The sequence below is a fragment of the Anopheles merus genome, chromosome 2L, assembly GCF_017562075.2.
Source record: "Anopheles merus strain MAF chromosome 2L, AmerM5.1, whole genome shotgun sequence".
Taxonomy (NCBI): Eukaryota; Metazoa; Arthropoda; class Insecta; order Diptera; family Culicidae; genus Anopheles; species Anopheles merus.
Genome location: NC_054083.1, coordinates 3,393,180 through 3,413,272, shown reverse-complemented (window position 1 = coordinate 3,413,272; position 20,093 = coordinate 3,393,180). Strand labels below are relative to the sequence as shown.

The 20,093-nt window shown below is 41.9% G+C and overlaps 2 protein-coding genes across 12 annotated transcripts in view; both read left to right on the top strand.

Annotated features, from left to right (window-relative positions):
• LOC121591477 (homeobox protein extradenticle) overlaps positions 1 to 20,093 on the top strand; it is a 57,786-nt gene that overhangs the window by 25,986 nt on the left and 11,707 nt on the right. For 10 of the 11 annotated variants that reach the window (XM_041912002.1, XM_041912012.1, XM_041912009.1 and 7 more), the window contains one exon: positions 6,272 to 6,566. In XM_041912002.1, the coding sequence (XP_041767936.1) occupies positions 6,314 to 6,566 (253 nt within the window). In that variant the 5' untranslated portion in view covers positions 6,272 to 6,313. The remainder of the gene's footprint in view (positions 1 to 6,271; positions 6,567 to 20,093) is intronic. The other variant, XM_041912011.1, reaches the window with a different exon arrangement.
• Positions 12,140 to 18,825, top strand: LOC121591476. The gene is made up of 2 exons (XM_041912001.1): positions 12,140 to 16,874; positions 16,948 to 18,825. Exons 1-2 carry the CDS (start codon positions 15,105 to 15,107, stop codon positions 16,963 to 16,965), a joined length of 1,788 nt encoding a protein of 595 aa, XP_041767935.1. The 5' UTR covers positions 12,140 to 15,104; the 3' UTR covers positions 16,966 to 18,825.

Sequence of the window (20,093 nt, the reverse complement as noted above, 5' to 3'; positions counted from 1 at the left end):
GAAAAAAATTGCAATTTTTGCGTTACGTAATTGATGGATGACGCGTAACGGCATCAGAATTGACCAGAATTGGAATCTCCATGAGAATGGATCGTTTACAAGTATGTTTTGATTCTTTGTGACTAAAAATACGTAGCATAACAGGGTTTTCGAGGATTATCGGCCTTAGCACCATTTTTCGATCGAAAAAATCGATCGATACGGCTGTCATGCTGGCGTCATTTAACACTCATTTCGCCGCCAAGGTGTTATTTTTATTGTTTTTTTTTAGAAAACTGGTATACCATGACACTCACGAGCAAAATGAACTATGCTACAAAAATTCGATCGTTCCGCATTGTATGGGGAAAAATCCGCGACGCATTGAGCTGCGAATTTTTTCGATCGAAAAATGGTGCTGAGGTAGTATATAGACATGTTCAGCGAGTTTTTGTTTTGTTCAGACTCTTTCAGCGAGATATAGAGGCCCTTTCTGACCAACGATCGATGATGATCGATAGTTTGCGATGAACTTGATGAACATAAATAAACTTCAGTTATATCTACAACACGATCCAGGAAACAAAAATTTCATGAAATGAATAAAAATGAATCAAAATGAACCAAAATGAACTATAATGAATTTCATGAAATGAACAAAAATGAATTTCAACGGTCCCCCAGTGAACAAATTTTAGCTTAAAATGAACCAAAACCTGTTCATCGGTAAATCATTTCACAGAATGAACTATCGGTCGTCATCGATCGGTCATTGGAAACCGCTTCTATATAATCTTCGAAAACCCTGTAATCGATTCAAACGTCTATTCTTATAAGGATGCCGAAACTGACTCCGATTTCGAAGCCGATTCCTATTCCGGAGCCGATTCCTATTCCGGAGCCGATTCCGATTCCGATTCCGGAGCCGATTCCGATTCCAGAGCCGATTCCAGACCAGGAGCCGATTATGGAATCGATTCCGAAAACTAATTCTGGACCTACTATCCGGAATCGATTCCAGAAAACTTTGGAGCTTGCTGGAATCGATTCCGACAAAAAGTTCATTTTTCTCATCACCACATTGTTGACAATTGACAAATGTAGAGTGTCTGTGCATCTGTAGCTCCGTGTTCAATTGGGTTTTTAAAGTGTGAATTTGACGAGAAGCATCCGAACAGTTCTGTTATTATGACCCTAACTGAATGGGTGTGGTAATTTATATATAGTTTGATGGTATAAGGATAAGTATTTGTTAACGTTTTAATGTGTTGTGTGTAGCTGTTGAGTCAACGAAGAAGTGTCATGGAGTGCGTAAAGTGCTCTGGACACATACTTGCCGGTGACTGTTCGTTGGTGTGTGTGGGTTGCGACCAAGGCTTTCACGCAGATTGTACGAAAGTTAGTAGTGTGGCAGCGCGTATGATCAATTAATCGACTAACATCGTTTTCTGTTGTGACGCGTGTGACAAAAAGAATTTAGGGAGGAATGATTTGGGTAAATGAAAAGCGATGCAAGATGCAGACTTTGAATCCCTCATGAAAGAATTTGCTCTCAAGTTTGAGATACTGAAATGCGGTTTAGTTGAGACGCTTAACGCTAAACTCTCAGTTGCCAAGTGCGAGCGTAGTGGTAAGGTACATATGATACAAGTAGAAAAGCCAGTGGGACTAAATACTATGGGTGAAGATAGCTCTAATACATGCACGTCTAATAAGAATTCCCAACCATCATTGCAAACAAGTTCTGGTATGCAATCTATTTTGTGTGAAAACGAATGGGTTACAGTGCGGAACAATTGTAAACGCACCAATAGGATCGGTCATGTGATAAAACGCGTTTGGATTGGTATGGTATCAAATGAGGAAATAATTGATTTGATCAAAATCCAAAACGAAGGTATACATGGTAAATGTATCAAAATCTTAGATCGATATGAAAACAAGCCTTTTAAATTTCAGAAATATAATGTACTGATGGAAGTGGATTCCGCTACAGCTCTTTATTTTACAAAAAAGATAAGGTTTTGATCGCTGTCTAGTGACAGAGTCCTTCCATGTAATGAGATGTTACAAATGTGGACGCTTTGGACATACAGGGTTTTCGAGGATTATATATACACGTTCAACGAGTTGTAGATTCGTTCAGGCATATAATTGACTCTTTCAGCGAGATATAGAATTGTTCGGAAGTAGGCGTTGACATGTTCGGTTATACTGTAGAGCTGTCACTTTCGTACCCTTTGGACTGCAGCTTGGATCATTCTCATCAGAAGGTAAACAAACGGTTTTTAAAAAAATATGCTGGTTTTAACTAATTTATCTATTAAAATGCTTGGAGAATGATGACAGTGACAACCACACAACGGTACAGTGCACAAAAGATTATATTTTTTTAATGTATAAATTGTATTGCAGCAAATAAGAACAGTTAACAGTTAAGTTAAGGTTAACAACGTTCTTAGAGAATAGTATGTCACACCTTGTGAAATAGAAAATAATAAACACAAATTGTTCAGCTAAATGGTACACAATTCAATTGGCCAAGCAGAAACATAAACGAGACAAATACCATAGCAAATTTCTCCTAACAAACCAGAATTCTGATTGGATAATTTATAAAACAGCTAGAAATTTGTAAAGTAGAGCTTTAATTACAACCCGAAAATCGTATTTTGAACATAAAATTAATCATAATAGAAAGAATAGTAAGGAACTTTGGAAAATCCTAAAATCTTTACTCAATCCAAGAGGAACTATTAATAGTCCTTGTATAGTATTCAATGGATCGACGGTGTATGACTCCGAGAAAATTGCCGTAACTTTTAATAAATTATTTGTCCAGAGTGTATTGGGCATTCATCATGGTATTGGTCAAATAAATGAAGCTTACGCCAGTCTTCTAGGAACAGATTATATATTTAAATTTAGATCTATCTCCTACGGACAATTGAAAAACGTGGATAAAATTCTAAATAATTCATTAAGAATCAATAATGTCAATTCAAAAATCTTACTAGTTTGTTTTCACACTGTAGGACATGAACTACTAAACATTATTAATTATTCGATCACGATAGGAGTGTTTCCAACCTCCTGGAAAGAGTCTCTTGTTGTACCTATACAAAAAGTATCGGGAACTGTTCTTGCAAATGAATTCAGGCCTATAAACAAATTAAATATTTTTGAAAAAGTATTAGAGACAGTTGTTAAAGCACAATTAGTACAATATATATACAGCAATCATTTATTTATACCTGTACAGTCGGGTTATAGGGTTGGCCATTCTTGCGAATCGGCTCTTAACCTAGTGCTGGCAAAATGGAAGGAAGCTTTTGACGGTAAAAATACTACAATTGCTGTATTCCTCGACCTTAAAAGGACATTTGAAACAATTTCGATGCCACTATTATTAAAATTGTTAATGAGTTTTGGCATTAAAGGCAACGAATTACGATGGTTCGAGAGTTATCTCCAAAACAGAACACAGAATATTTAATAACAAAATATCAAGTGCCGTCGAGAACACCTTAGGAGTACCTCAGGGAAGTGTTCTAGGACCAATACTTTTCTTAATGTATATTAACGATTTGAAAAGAGTTTTACAGCATTGCGACATCAATTTATTTGCGGATGACACAGTCATCTTTATTAGTGGTAGTGATCATTGTGATATTGTTAGGAAACTTAATCAGGATCTGGACTCACTCAATGGGTGGCTAAAACATAAGAAACTCAAATTGAATGCTGAAAAAACTAAAGTCTTGCTTGTGTGTCGAAGACTATTTAGCCTACCCACTCAATTAGTAATAAATACTGGGTTTTCTAGGATTATATAGACATGTTCAGCGAGTTGTAGGATTCGTTCAGGCATATAATGGACTCTTACAGAGAGATATAGAATTGTTCGGAAGTAGGCGTTGACATATTCAGCGATTCTGTAGTGTTGTCATTTGTTTTGTTTACACCCTGTGCTGCAGCATTCAATTCTTCATTCTTACCGGGTTTTCGATGATATTATTGACATGTTCAGCGAATTGTTGATTCGTTCAGGCATATAATTGACTCTTTCATCGAGATATTGAACATGTTCGGCGATATTATTGAGCTCTCGTTTGTTTTGTTTACACCCTGTGCCGACGCGTGTAATTTTTCATTCTTAGATGTCCTAAAATTAGCAAATAGCCATTCCCCAAGTGTCGCGCACACGAAAGTGTCTTTCGGAGCAGCAGCTTAAGACAGGCATAGTACACGCCGACTTAAGCACAATAATAAACACACCAACTGGCTCTTGGCAAATAATCGCTTCATTAATTTATTCAATTGATTTTATATTCTGAAATTGCTGACCGTCGTCGATCAGCATATTCTTCTTAGTCTATTCTTCTTAGCCTATTCTTTCATCTAATCGTTAAACCAGCGCGCATCGCTGGCGCGTTGCATAACGTAGCTAGTCAGCATTTATTGACCTAGCAGCGCTTTGTTTTTACGCCAAAATTGTCGTCAGCGACACCAAGCATTTTAATAGATAAATTAGTTAAAACCAGCATATTTTTTTGAAAACCGTTTGTTTACCTTCTGATGAGAATGATCCAAGCTGCAGTCCAAGGGGTACGAAAGTGACAGCTCTACAGTATAACCGAACATGTCAACGCCTAGTTCCGAACAATTACAGGGTTTTCCATTCCAATTAACAACTGTCCACAGTCAACTAGCAATCCTCGATTTGAAAAACACGATTGTCTACCACTTACAAACAAGTCAAGCCGTTTTTGGTACACTGTCCATTTCAATTTCACAATTGTCGTCTTCGAAAACACACGTCAGATGCGGCACGGGTTGTTTTGGTTTTGGCTGGAACGTGTATCACTTGAAGTTGGGAAAGCTGAGCAACATGGACATGTTAGGCAGTTTTATCTATATTTTAATTTTTAATACAATGCAAAAATTTGTACATTAATCAGTGCTTTTACTGGTAGCAAATGAAAAAAAAAATTACAACGTCCCAAAATAACTTAAAAACTGTAACGCTCCAATAATAACTAAAACCAAATGATAAAACTGCTTAGCATGTCCATATTGCTCAACTTTTTCATATTCTCATATTCAATCAAGACCTGTTTACAGCATGGTGCAATTCTTATACACAAGTGATACACGTTCCAGCCAAAACCAAAACAACCCGTGCCGCATCTGACGTGTGTTTTCGAAGACGACAATTGTGAAATTGAAATGGACAGTGTACCAAAAACGGCTTGACTTGTTTGTAAGTGGTAGACAATCGTGTTTTTCAAATCGAGGATTGCTAGTTGACTGTGGACAGTTGTTAATTGGAATGGAAAACCCTGTATATATCTCGCTGAAAGAGTCAATTATATGCTCGAACGAATCAACAACTCGCTGAACATGTCAATAATATCATTGAAAACCCTTTAATGTATCTGTAGAAATTGTATCTAGTATAAAATATTTAGGAGTGATAGTTGACGATAAACTCAGATTTACGGATTTACCCGTATTTAGATTTACCATATGGACAACATTATAAAGAAAGTGGCCAAAAAGGTTGGAGTTATTTGCAGACTGAGAAAGGATGTAAACCGTTGTGGTAAGATACAATTATACTTATCACTTATTGGACCTCATCTAGATTTTTGTGCCTCGATTTTGTTTCTGGCGACTGAAACACAGTTTACGCGACTTCGAAGGCTGCAGAATAAGGCAATGCGGGCTATCCTTGATTGTGGGCGTTATACCTCTTCTGTTACAATGAGAATGGTCTTACAATGGATGTCCATAAAACAGAGAGTGACGTATCAGACAATGATATTCATTGATAATCTAATAAAAAGACGTATACCTTCATATCTTACGCAAAGAGTCGTGAGAGGAGTAGACATTCACAATTACCCTACACGGGGAGCTAATGCTCCAAGAGTACAAAACTATATCGCTTATTGTGCTTACCTGTACTGTGGTATAATAAATGCTATCTATCACCCACTTTTTTATTATCTGAAAGACAATAATGTTTCTATCACTCAGTTTAGGAATATAGGAAATCCAACATTCTGTACCAATATAATAAGGTTGTATTTTGCAGGTCGGCCCTCCCTACAGTGGCTGTCCGTGCAAATGAGAAAAATAACTGTGAAATTTATACGGGTATCATTATAATATATCATCATAGAACCATATAACCTAACATCGACGAGACAGTAACTTTTAGATTATGAGTGAAAAAAATGTGTATTTTAGTAAATGTATTTTTTATCCACATTTATCTTTTTTTCAGGTAGGATACTATTGAACGATCTCTACCACAATTATCATCTCAATGGAAGATCCGAATCGAATGATGGGAGGTCACGGTGGCTTAATGCCACCAAATTATGGCATGCCGACCAACGATGGTCAAGCAGGAGTGGACAACGATCCTAGGAAACAAGATATTGGCGAAATTTTGCAGCAAATCATGAACATTACTGACCAATCCCTGGATGAGGCCCAAGCTCGCAAGCACACACTTAACTGCCACAGGATGAAACCAGTTTTGTTTGCTGTGTTGTGCGAAATCAAGGAAAAAACAGGTATGTCACTTAAAATATTCTTGTGGGAATGCTACAGAACAATGTGATATTACATTATTATGCATAACACTGTGAGAAGATTTTTAATATTAAATTATTATAAAAATCGTGACTTCGAGACGTTAATGATTTTTTTTGTGTTGATTAGTTTGGAAAAAAAGTTCTTTGGAGTTCATTTTCTCAACTCCGATCGAATTGATAATTAAAATAGAATTAGACTGGTGATCTAGGTTTTTTTTATCAATAGCATTAAATTGGTGACGTGGGCTTTTATCTGTACCATTGGTAAAATGTCAACATGATCTAATGATTTACCTAATGATTTATCTAATGATGATAATCTCTGCTAACGTTAATCAAATTAAAAAGAACCATGAATCTATATCATATAATAGTACATTTTATCGAACGAACGAACGCATCGATTATCAGGCCTATTATTTTACTCGAATGACATTCGATTCCGTCGGAAGCACTCGAGTCTAACGGGAGAAAAATTGGTACCGTTTTCGCCATTCGAATCGATGAAGGTTTCATCGACATTTTTGTTCTAGCATCTGTGTGTTTGACAGTTGGTCGAAGCAACCGGCGTCGGAGTGAGTGTAAACAAACGGATTCAGCACTTCTTTAAAATCATTTTTTTCCATAATTTTGTTGGAAATGAGGTAAATCTGAGTGATGAGAGTGTTTATAAACTTATGTTAAACTTAATTACATAGGTAGATAGCAGCTTAAATTCTTTTTAAGGTTAAATTTGCACGTTTCCGACAGCTAGAGCTGTCGGCAGAAAATCTCTCGAATGCACCTTCCTGTTCGAGCAATACGGTACCGATTTTTACTTCGTCGACTCGAATCTGCCGATGAGTTACTCGAAGCGGAACGTCGCTAGCAAAACGATACGAAAATGAACATAATGAACGTGCGAGTGAATCTTCTCGAATGCCGAACGCAATATAATAGGCCTGTATATCTAGGTTTCATTATTTTGTCGAATGCTTTTTTTCATTAAATGAACAGTTGTAAAACAGGTAGCTGATAGTGATTCATATCATAAAGCATTGATGCTATTGGTGTGGTTGTGTTTCAATTGTGCTTCGTTTGTTCTTCATGTTAACGTTGTGATCGGATCACTGTTTCTATGTTGTGCTCAGCCGAAATATTTTGCACTTCAGTCGGATTATAGACCGTGGTGCTCTGCACCTCTGACGACATCTCATAACTGATGGTGTCCTGTGTATTTTGTGTTTGAATCCGTTCATCAGTCGTCGCTGCTTACCAATTTTATTGCTGATTATCGAGTGAGTCTGTCATATCAACCATGTCGGCAGTGTGTCCAACCTGTTCTTCTCTTGTAAACGACACCGATGCATATTAATGTGATGGTTACTGTGCCATCTTCTTCTTTGGCTCAACAACCGTTGCCGGTCAAGGCCTGCCTGTACCAGTTGTGGGGTTTGGCTTTCAGTGACTTATGGATTACCTCCGATTGCAGGATAGTCAGTACTACGTATGGCGTCACGGTCCATATGGGGCTTGAACCCATGACGGACATGTGTTGTTAAGTCGTACGAGTTAACGACTGTACCACGAGACTAGCTCCAGTTTATACTATCTTACGTTCCTGGATATTTATGAAGCTGCTGTACTGGAGTTGAAGCGGGATGATTCCCCTTTACTCTGGTTATGTCCTAGCTGCAGGGATGTGCGCTGCCGTGGGAAAGGTGCTTTCTTAGAATAGTTATCTGTTACACTGATCGATCTAAAATTAGAATTGCTAAGTGAATTTGATTGCCGTGTTTCTGCCGCTTTGGATAACATTCGCAAGGATGTATTATCCTTATTTGATATTCACACATCTATGAAAACATAAAACACTTACGCAACCAACACTGCTTTGACTTAGAGATGGGTTCTCCGGATCGCACCTACGGTTCCGCTCCGGTTCCGGCAAGTATGATTCCGATTCCGATTCCGATTCCAGAGAGAAAGAATCGCTAGTTCCACCGGAATCGTCCGGTATCGTCCGGAATCTTCCAGAATCAGCCGGAATCGTCCGGAATCGTGCAGAATCGTCCGGAATCGTCCGGAATCGTCAGGAATCGTCGGAATCGCCCAGGATCGTCTGGAATCGTCCGGAATTGTCGGAACAGTCGGAATCGACCTGAATCGGCTGGAATCGCCCGGAATCGCCCGGAATCGTCCGGAATCGTCTGGAATCATCCGAAATCATCCGAAATCGACCGGAATCGTCCGTAATTGTAGTCAATCGATAGTAGTGAATGTGAGAAGCCTCATTTAATACATATTTCAGTTTATCTGTCATTGCTTTGCATGCACCTCCGGCAAGTACGGTTTCCCCAAAATGTTTGGAGCGTTCATGAAACCTCTTAGTATACTGGCATCAAAAGAGCTTACCCGGAACCCAGAACAAAAGAGCTTAGGAATCGAACCTATAAAGGACATGTTATTAAAGTCGTATGACTTGATAACTGTGTGCATAATTGGCGCCGTGCGTAGTTTTAGAAATCTAAATAGTACAGATGTAAGAATGTGATTAGCTGTTGATTAACACTAGGTTTACGGAAACCGTCAATTTGACGGAATTTGAACTTTGCAGTGAAATACGAACAATACCTTTTGTTTAATTTCGATTTTTTTCTTTTCGTAAATTTATCATAACATACTATAAGTTTGTAGCATAAGTATTATTTTCTTAAGTTTCATAGATTTTCATATATGTGGTATAACTATCTCTACGGAACCCGTCATATTGACAGGAGGGTTGATTAAATTTAGTTTATTTCGTTTAGTTGTAACAATTTTTTTTCAAAAAAAATAAAATGACGGAGTGAAAGCGAAATAATTAACAAAACACTATATCAAAATCAGGGAAAAGTAAGACACTGGCTTCTCACATTCACTACTATTGATTGACTACGATTCCGCACAATTCCGGACGATTCAGGTCGATTCCGGTCGATTTCGGATGATTCCGACGTTTCCGGACGATTCCGGTCGATTCCGACTGTTCCGACGATTCCAGAAGATTCAAGTTCACGTTCCGGCCGCCGTGCATATGTCAATTGTGTCTGTCGTACATTTAAGCCAGCAATATCGCGCACTGAGTTTCTCAATATCGTTCGACATGCACGCTAGCTTCTTGTGTTACTGTTTGTATCTATTTGTATTAGGCTATGCACAGAATAAATGATATGAAATGAAATGGAATACCGACTATTCCGACGATTCCAGACGATTCCAGGCGATTCCGGGCGATTCCGGGCGATTCCGGGCGATTCCGGGCGATTCCGGGCGATTCCGGTCAATTCCGGGCGATTCCGGACGGTTTCCACGACCCTGCACAATTCCGACGATTCCGGACGATTCCGGACGATTCCGGACGATTCCGGACGATTCCGGACGATTCCGAGCGGTTCCGGTTTTTCGGATTGAACCTACCCTTTGGAACTGGGTCCGAAATTTGTTAAAATCGTCCGGACCCAGTTCCGCTTTTTTGTGCGTTTTGCCCAACTCTAGTTTGAATATTCCGGGCTCTGCAAATATCATCACTACTACCACACCACTAAGTTTGCGCCCAGGCGAAGTCGACTGGGGTTCCCGTAACGCACCCCAACGCAATACACCTAAACGTAGGCTTGTAGTTTTTAGCCACCTGATGCGAACTGTTAGGGCCGGCCTGGTGGTGCAGTCGTCAACTCGTACGACTTAACAACATGCCCGTCGTGGGTTCAAGTCCCGAATAGACCGTGCCCCCATACGTAGGACTGACTATCCTGCTATGGTAATAAAAAAAAGTCACTGAAAGCCAAGCTCACTTCACTAGTGGGTACAGGCAGGCCTTGACCGACAGCGGTTGTTGGGCCAAAGAAGAAGAAGAAGATGCGAACTCTGCAGCTATTTTGAACACTGATATAGCCCCCGTTACACCTTCGTCCCAATTCTGGCTATATATTACACGTCGCCTCTTCGGTTACTGACGAGGAAATGCGTGATATGGTAATTACCCAACTGGACACTGGTGACGTCATCATCGATAAGCTTGTACTTCATGGCAGAGAGGCAAGCACATTGACTTTAATCTCATCTAAAGTCGGGATGTCACTTGACCTTAAGAGCAAGGCTCTGTCCCCATCAACGTGACACAAATAAATAATCTACCGTGAATTCATTGACCAACGCACCACTACATCCCCAAATTTTTGGCGACCACACCAGCACCTCGAGACCCACTTTCAACGGCCCACGAGCCTGCACCTCTGAACCAACAGCACCATCTACAAAAGAACAATCCCTCACTGTGCAAATAATAGCACCAGAACAAATTTAAGCACCAGTACAATCTTAAGCACTATAACAGATTCAGCTTCCCTCTTGACATTCAAAATCGATCTGTTTTTCTATTAGCAAAACGTCCGAGGTTTACGAACAAAATTAAACGAAATCCGGCTCGCTGTGTATAACTCAGATTTCAATGTATGAGTGCTGACCGACACATGGCTAGACAACTCAATACCATCATCGCTCATCACCGACGACTCTTATCAGATTTTTCACTGCGATCGTAACCCAGCAAATAGTTCTCTCTCTCTCGTCGAGGAGGCGTTCTAATAGAATGTTCGGCTAACCTAACGTGCTCGGTATTCACTCACACTAACGTTTCGCTCGAATCGCTTTGGGTATGCATCAGAATAAATCTCCGATCATTGTATTTATTTATTTATTTCTTGATAAAGTATATGTCCTCCGTGGCCTACATACATCACTTAAATACTAAGGGACCTAATTTACGTTGTGAGCGAGTGATACAATAAGGGAGAGGGGGGAATTGTTTGAGCGAGAATCATCGCAGCCGGCTTTTTTGATCCATGGAACTGACTATTGATTATTTTTTTTGCTGACGGTGGGGATAAAAGAGTTCAGGGTTCCTCGGTCACGGAACCTCATCATCGTTCATTCACAGAAACAACCTTCTAGTCCTTCTAGAGTACGGGACCCCTACCGGAACTACTCTGCACTCCACTACACTGTAACATAAACTAGACTTATCATCCACGGAGTTCTCAAATCAACAAGGCCCCTGGCCGCCAATGTGTCCGCCTACTGTTTGCGCCACTGATTTTTAAACTGTATGACGCTATGAGCTCTTTTGGAATCCCGGACAAACTGATAAGGCTAGTTAGAATGACTATGACCAACGTCACATGTCAGGTGAGGGTGGATGGAAAACTCTCAGGACCTTTTGCTACCACCAAGGGTCTGCGCCAGGGGGACGGGCTTGCCTGTCTCCTATTCAACTTGGCGCTAGAGAGGGCCATCCGCGACTCGAGGGTGGAGACTACGGGAACCATTTTCTATAAGTCAACCCAGATCCTGGCATACGCTGATGATATAGACATCATTGGTCTGCGGCTCTCCTATGTAGCAGAAGCCTGCCAAGGGATCGAGCAGGCGGCAGAGAGCCTCGGATTGCAGATAAACGAGGCAAAGACCAAATTGATGGTGGCAACATCAGCGGGCCTACCAATAAATAATCAGAATCTACGTAGGCGTGACGTACAGATAGGTGAACGCACGTTTGAAGTCGTCCCAGAATTCATCTATCTTGGGTCGGTTGTAGCGATCTTGGGTTGGATCTTGGGCAAAGCGGTTGTAGCGCCGTTTAAGTAAATATGTCTATTTGAACGGTTACGGTATGTTTATATTAGACATGCGCAAGAAGAATCATAAGGTTCGGGAATCATAAGGATCGCACGCTCTCATTAGTGAGCGGATGCTCGCCGCTTTTCATTCCACAAAAATATGATTCGCCCGCTCGCATAAAAAAACAATAAAAGCTCGTTTGAAACTAGTTTCCCCGAGAAAAAATAACTTCCAAATCTTTTACTGTCTGGCTTATACGGAATGTAAATAGCTGCATGTAAAAACAGCAAATATTTGTATTGTGGTTTAGTAAAACTAAAATTAACGTTTTTTATTAAAAAAATATCAAAAGCTACTGTCGTCGACTCACACTGCCTATTCGTAACAAATTTTTCAATTCAATTCAAGTTTATTCAAATTTTCAGCCTAATGGTTTCACAATTCCTAAATCTATCTAATTGCTAACATAACCTATCTTAATTCCTAATACTCTTCTCTTTAACTTTTGACCACATGAAAACAGATATTTGATTAAAATAGAAACAAAAGAAAAGAAGAGTAAATAAGATTAGATATGATAGTCGCAAAAAGAGGATGAGGAAATGAAGAGGATAGGGAAGAGCATCAGGGAAAAGAATTATAAAGGATTATAAACGGGGGTGGGGAGGATCTGTGCTAATATTAAAAGCGCGAACACACAGGAGAAGAAGCTCGTTGGAACCAAACGTGGTGTGACGAGAAACCATTTTTAGTTCGCTACGTGCCCTTAAAATTCTAGATGGTGCGTACAATCCAATCTGCTCAAGGAGAGTGGGAGCATCAATGTGACCATTAAACATGCGTCCGATGAATTGGACGCGCGCTTGGGAGCGTCTTACTTCCAGGGATTCTAGACCTAGCAAATTGCGACGAGATTCGTAGCTGGGCATAGCGGAATTGGGGCCTGCCATTCGTCGAAAAGCGAACCTTGTGAAACGCTTTTGGACCTTTTCAAATCTTAAGATCCATCCAGAACGGACTGGACCAACGACCACTGAAGCGTATTCCAACGTTGATATAACTAAAGAACAATAAAGTGACTTGAGGCAAAGTGGATCACGAAAATCACTGGTGAGTCTACATATAAGCTCCAGCGATATACAAGTACTACACTTGCGACAATCGACTCTAAATCTTCGTTTAGTGATAATTTGTCATCCCGAAGGACGCCAAGACCACGTATAAGGGAGGTTCGAGACAGCACAGAATTGGAGAGCGAATATTCGTTACTGACAGAGTTGCGGTTATGACAGAAGGATATTACAGCGTATTTTTCAGGGCAAAGACTTAGCTGGTTGTAGGAACACCATAAAGATAATGAGTTAAGAAACTCCTGGAGCCGATGGCGGTCGCTGTGTATTCTGATAGTTTAATTTATTTTTAAATCATCAGCATACAGTAAATGACCTTCGGACGGGAGAATTTCATGAACATCACTGACAAAAACTACGAATAATAGAGGGCTCAAGACGCAGCCTTGTGGCACTCCAGAGGAGGGACAAAAAGCCGAAGAAAAAGTAGTGTCGGTTTTTATACGAATGGACCTGCTATCTCTATTATAAAATTCTAGTAAAGGCTGATCAGCGTTACTTTCCAGCGGTAGCTTGGATGATTTTTGTTTAGTTTACATCCATACAATGGCAACAACTTTGGTTATGGAAAACGCAACGCCGACTTGGTTTTGAGTGTTTCGAGGTGTAAGGAAAGAATGATACGAGTTACAGTCAGAATTCTATAGTTGCACGTGATTTTTCTTTTGCGTGATTTTTCGGGATTTTTTCATATATTGGCCTAATTTTAGCACCCAAAAAAAATAAATAAATAAAAATAAAATAAACAAACAAATCAAAACTTCATTCGATAATCCTCATTCGATTCAAACAACTAGACTGCATTGCATAGTGCCATGATTGAGACAGATTCAGATACTATTCAAGTCCCGAATTATAAAAGCAAGCAGTATGAGTTTGAGATTAGTTCCAGTACCCGTATGTAACAGAATCTGCATGGGGTCAGGATCGGTTCCAGTATCGTTATGAGTTCAGGACCGGTATGGTTTTTGTAGCAGTTATCCAAGCTGTGGCCCGTGGCGTGCAAAGAAATGGTCCGCGAAAGAATTGTTTTTTTTTTATAGAAAAGTTTAATACACTCCACATCGTGTATTTTTTCGCCATAATCGAGATAAACATTTCAACAAGAATGTCTAGAAAATGATTTCAACATATTTTTATCAAAAAGATTCTAAGTCCACAAAATGTAATCCGCGGCTAATCTGTTTTCAAAGCCAATTGAACTGTGATCCTTAAAAGGTTGGAGACCACTGCGGTATGGGATCGGGATCGATTCCACGATCGGTATGGTGTCAGGATCAGTTGAAAGACCGTGTTGGCACGTTTGCCATGCGGTTTGTCAGCACATAAAATGTTTGTTTATAAAGATCGGTTGTCACTTGTCCATTCGCGATAATCCGGGCTGGTTATCAAACCGAGCACCAGGTGGCGTTAGACAGGAGGATAACACCGACAACAGAAGATAAACAGGGGGAGATTAGAAACTAGGTCACGGTCGAGAACAGGGGTCACCAAGGGTCATGCTATCTCGGTACGCAAAAAAAGGGCAGTACGCAAACGATCAGCTGAGAGACCGGACTATTTTTAAACCGCACCTACACTCGAAAACCATTATTCGCTTGTGAAATCGCCGTTACAAAAACCCGGAAATAAAATTAATTGTTTAGTGAATTCTAAAACTTGTTTAGTGAATTCTAAAGCAACAAATTTTAAAAATAGTCAGCATTCAAAGAATATTCGATCCGTTTGCAAATCTACATTGTGCAAGATGCCGAAAGCCGCGAAAGGACACGATTGCATTGCATGCGATCGCAAGAATAGTGCGTCGAATATGGTGCAGTGCGATAAGTGCAACGGATGGAGCCATTTCGACTGTGCAAATGTTTCGTGGAGCGTAAAAAACGAAAAGTGGTCATGTGAAAAGTGCAAAGCCGCGGAAAAGGTCGACGAGTATCATGCTGAAGGTGAAAGTAAAATGGTGCCCGGCAGTAAGCCTCAAGCTAGCTGCGATTTGGTTCATCAAGAAGAAACCAAAGCAGCCCATGGCGATGGCGATCAGGAGCCGACAAGGAAGCCAATCCACACCGAGCAGCAGGAAGCGACCGGGCGAGAATCCGAGCAACGAGCACCAGAACGTGGATCGCGCCACGCAGTTAGTGAAATGTCGAGAAGTTCATCCAAATGCACGTTGATGAAGCTTCTGACCGAGCAAAATGAAACGGTGAAGCGTCTCCTCGCGGAAAAGGAAAAGATGATGGCCGACCATTTGAAGCTGCAGATGGACTTGCAGCGTAGAATGGACGAACTCGAGAAACGGTCCAATCGGAGCGATGGAAAAAGTGCCTCTGAAATCTCATCGGTCGTTAGAGGTGAGATGAAGACCGCGAATTGGGTGCAAAAGCAAAATGCGTACTTACCACATGCCGCTAGCAGCTGGGAGCCCCAAGCAACTATGCAGGAACACCTTACACCTTCGACGAGTAACCAAGAAAGGTACAGTGATATGGTGAGAGACAAGTTGCACAGAGAGAGGACAGTGAACTGTCTGAGACCAACTGCAGATCAGATTGCAGCCAGACAAGCATGGCCACGAAAATTACCTGCGTTTAGCGGAACGCCTAGGGACTGGCCACGATTTTATAATAGCTACGTGGAGTCAACAGCAGCATGTGGATTTTCAAACGTGGAAAATCTAGCTAGACTGGAAGAGTGTTTGTTTGGCGCAGCACGGGATGTGGTTGAAGGCTGGTTGGATTCACCTTCATCCGTGCCGTTAGTAATTAAAACCCTCCAGCGTCTGTTTGGCAAACCATCCCTCGTGGTTACGGATATGGTGCAGAAAATCCGACAAGTGCATCCACCTAGACCCGAACGCTTGGACGACTTAATTACATTTGGGTTGGCTGTTCAACACTTATGCAGCCAGCTTAGTTCCGATGACCGAAAGCACTACTTAGCTAATCACGAGTTGCTGGAAGAGCTTGTCGATAAGCTACCAGCGTCAAGGCAGTTGGATTGGGCCACATACAAACGAGCAATCCAAGCCAAACGCCAAATAGAGCCTACGCTATATGAATTTGGCCTATTCATGGAAGACCTGGTAGAAAAGGCTAGCGATGTAACTAAGTACATTCCTCCTAAATCCAGCACGTCAAGGCCTGCAAGGAATCATGACCGTTCGCACGTCTTCCTACATGCACCAGCAACCAACAGCATCGAACAAGACAGGAATACCAGTCCTTCAAGCTTCACCTCAAGTGCTAGAAACCAACCACAAGGTCCAGAGAGAGTTTCCTATGGGACAGGTGAATGTCTAGTCTGCCACGATCCAGCACATCGCGTTAAACACTGCGATAGCTTTAAACGCATGAGCCTTGAAGCACGACAAGCTACCGTGAGGAAATTCAAACTGTGCTATGTATGTTTGGGAATGCATGCGTCCAATCTATGCAGATCCAGATACGTCTGCCAAGTTTCGGGTTGTCGAGAACGACACCACACGCTACTTCACGAGGGTCCACCAGATTCCACACCCACGGTAGCTGACTGCAGAGTCCATCAGATGAAGGAGAAGCCGTCTGATACCTTATTCCGGATTGTGCCTGTTTCAGTATACAACGGCACAGTAACCGTCGAAACCTTGGCGTTCCTGGATGAAGGATCGTCTCTCACACTGGTGGAAGCAGCGTTAGCGGAACAACTTGGGCTGAAAGGGGATCCGGATCCGCTAGAGCTTCATTGGACTTCCGACGTCAAAAGGAATGAAGCTACTTCTCGTCGCGTCAGTCTGCAGATCTCGGCAAAAGGGGGTGAGCGGCGCTATTCAATAGCGGCCGCTCACACTATCAACAAGCTAAGTCTTCCACCACAAAACCCAAATTTAAAACATCTGATAAGAAACCTTTACTACTTGCAGGACATTCCACTTCTCACCGTCGACCACCCCGTTCCACAAGTGCTCATCGGGTTAGCAGACGTAGAATTGCTAAAACCGCTGGAAACACGTTCGGGGCAGCCTGGAGAGCCGATCGCCGTTCGCAGTGCGCTAGGGTGGGCCATTTATGGAACGATAAATGCAAGTAATAAGGAGAGATGTCAAAGCGCTCATTATCACAACACCCATCTGATTGAGGATAGCCACCGATCCTCCAGCAACAAAGAAAACAATGATCAAGAACTGAACGAGACCATGCGGCAGTACTTTGCGTTAGAGGAAAGTGCTGTGTGTTCCTTTAACAAGTTCCTGTCAGAACCTGAAGATGTGCGTAGGGCAAAAATAATATTAGAAACCACTACAACTAAGTGCAATGGCCGTTACACTACGGGCTTGTTGTGGAAAAGCGATGATTTCCGTTTTCCAGACAGTAAACCGATGGCGATGGCAAGGCTTCGATCCCTCGAGAGAAAGTTAGAAAAGGACCCAGACCTGAAAGAAAACGTACATAATCAGATACGATTGTATGTTGAAAAGGGTTTCGCACATAGGGCAGAGGAGTCTGAGTTGAACTCGGTCGAACAAAAAAGGGTCTGGTACTTACCGCTCAATGTAGTTGGGCATCCCCGAAAACCAGATAAAAAGCGTTTAGTGTGGGATGCAGCAGCCAAAGTAAGAGGAGTATCGTTGAACTCGGAGCTGTTGAAAGGGCCCGACCTGTTAGTGCAGCTGCCCACCGTTCTTTGCAAATTCCGCCAACGCCTGGTGGCATTTGGGGGAGACATTGAGAAAATGTTCCACCAAATCCGTATAAGAGAAGAGGACAAGCACTCACAAAGATTCCTCTTTCGTTTCGATCCAAACCATGAACCACAAACCTACATCATGGATGTCGCAACATTTGGAGCTTCTTGTTCTCCATGCTCAGCCCAGTATATAATGCACCGAAATGCGGAAGAACATGCCAACATATATCCAGAAGCGGCAGCCGCTATCAAACAAAGCACATACATGGACGACTACTTCGATAGTTGCGACACGTTGGAAGAGGCAATTAATAGGGCAAAACAAGTACGGCACATTCATGCGCAGGCTGGATTCAATATGAGAAACTGGGTGAGCAACAACAATGCTGTCCTCGAAGGTCTGGAAGAATCAACGAGCGATCGTGATCTGTTTATAAACTTCGGTCAAGAGGGTAAGCACCCACGCGTGCTTGGAATAATATGGGACCCCGTATCAGACTCATTCAAATTTTCTGCAAACTGGCATGAAGAGCTGAAACCATACATTGATGGCACCAAGAAGCCTACTAAGCGCATAGTTCTGCGAATCATCATGAGTCTGTTTGACCCATTGGGACTTGTGGCGCCAGTGCTCATCCATGGCAGAATGATGATGCAAGATCTCTGGCGTGATAACCTAAAATGGGATGATGAACTAAATGAAACACAGTATAACAAGTTTAAACGATGGACGGCACTACTTCCCAGTATCCATTCCCTAAGAATCCCGCGATGCTACTTTGGAGTGAACGCGTCAAACACACATGCTCCCCTACAATTGCACATTTTACCGACGCTAGTGAGTTGGGGTACGGCTGTGCGGCCTACTTTAGAAAAGAGACTCCTAGCGGTATACGTTGTGCGCTGGTTATGGCACGAAGTAAAGTAGCCCCCTTACAACACCTGACGATCCCCAAGCTAGAATTACAGGCAGCGCTACTGGGCGCAAGACTAAAACGCATGGTATGCGACAGCCACGACCTGGAAATTAAAGCCACGTACTTCCACACAGATTCTGAAGTAGTGCTTTCGTGGATCAGAACACCTACCCATGAGCTAAAGCAGTTTGTAGCATGTCGAGTAGGCGAAATATTGTCACTATCAGACTCAAAGGAATGGAGACACGTCCCTACTAAAGAAAACCCTGCCGATTGTTTAACAAAGTGGGGGAAGGATACTATGATCGATCCACAAGGCAGATGGCTGAACGGGCCTGCGTTTCTGTATCTGAATGAGAACAACTGGCCTGCGCAAAAACCGATTGAAGCTACAAACCAGGAACGGAAAACATGCTACATCTCAGTGCATTCAAGCCCAGCGTCACCCCATAGAGAGCTAGTAGTAGATGCATTCAGAATTTCCAGTTGGAAAGTTTTAGTGCGAACTGTCGCAAATCTTTGGCGTTTCGTTTCCAATTGTCGGCGTAAAGCAAAAGGTCTGCCAATACAATCCCTCAAAGCCACCAAAAGGCAAATCGGCAGTATCAAACAAAAAATAGCAGCAGAACATACACCCCTAACCAGCGAAGAATACCAGAAAGCCGAACGATTTCTGCTGCAAAACGCACAGATGGATGCTTTTGAGAAAGAAGTTCAGGTGTTAGCTAAGTCCAACTCGACTCACGCCCCACGCACCACTCAGAATGAAACCGCACCTCAAGTACCACGCAATAGTACGCTTTATGGCTTAACCCCCTTTTTAGATGAGTTTGGGATCCTGCGAATCGATGGGCGCACAGCCAAAGCTCATCACATTCCCTTCGATACAAGATACCCCATCATTCTACCGAAAACACACTACGTTACAACACTTATTTTGAGGGAGTATCATCAACGCTTTGGTCACGCTAACAACGAGACTGTGGTAAACGAAGTACGGCAACGTTTCTACCTAAAACACCTGCGATCCAGCGTGGCCAGAATCGCCAAAAACTGTCAACGATGCAAAATCAAGAAGACGCAACCATTACAGCCACGAATGGCACCGTTGCCAGAAGCAAGGCTTACTCCATATGTACGTCCGTTTTGTAAAGTGGGAG

What these genes read in the sequence shown, in the direction of transcription:
- LOC121591476 (XM_041912001.1), top strand. Translation starts at nt 15,105, where the DNA reads ATGCCGAAAGCCGCGAAAGGACACGATTGCATTGCATGCGATCGCAAG.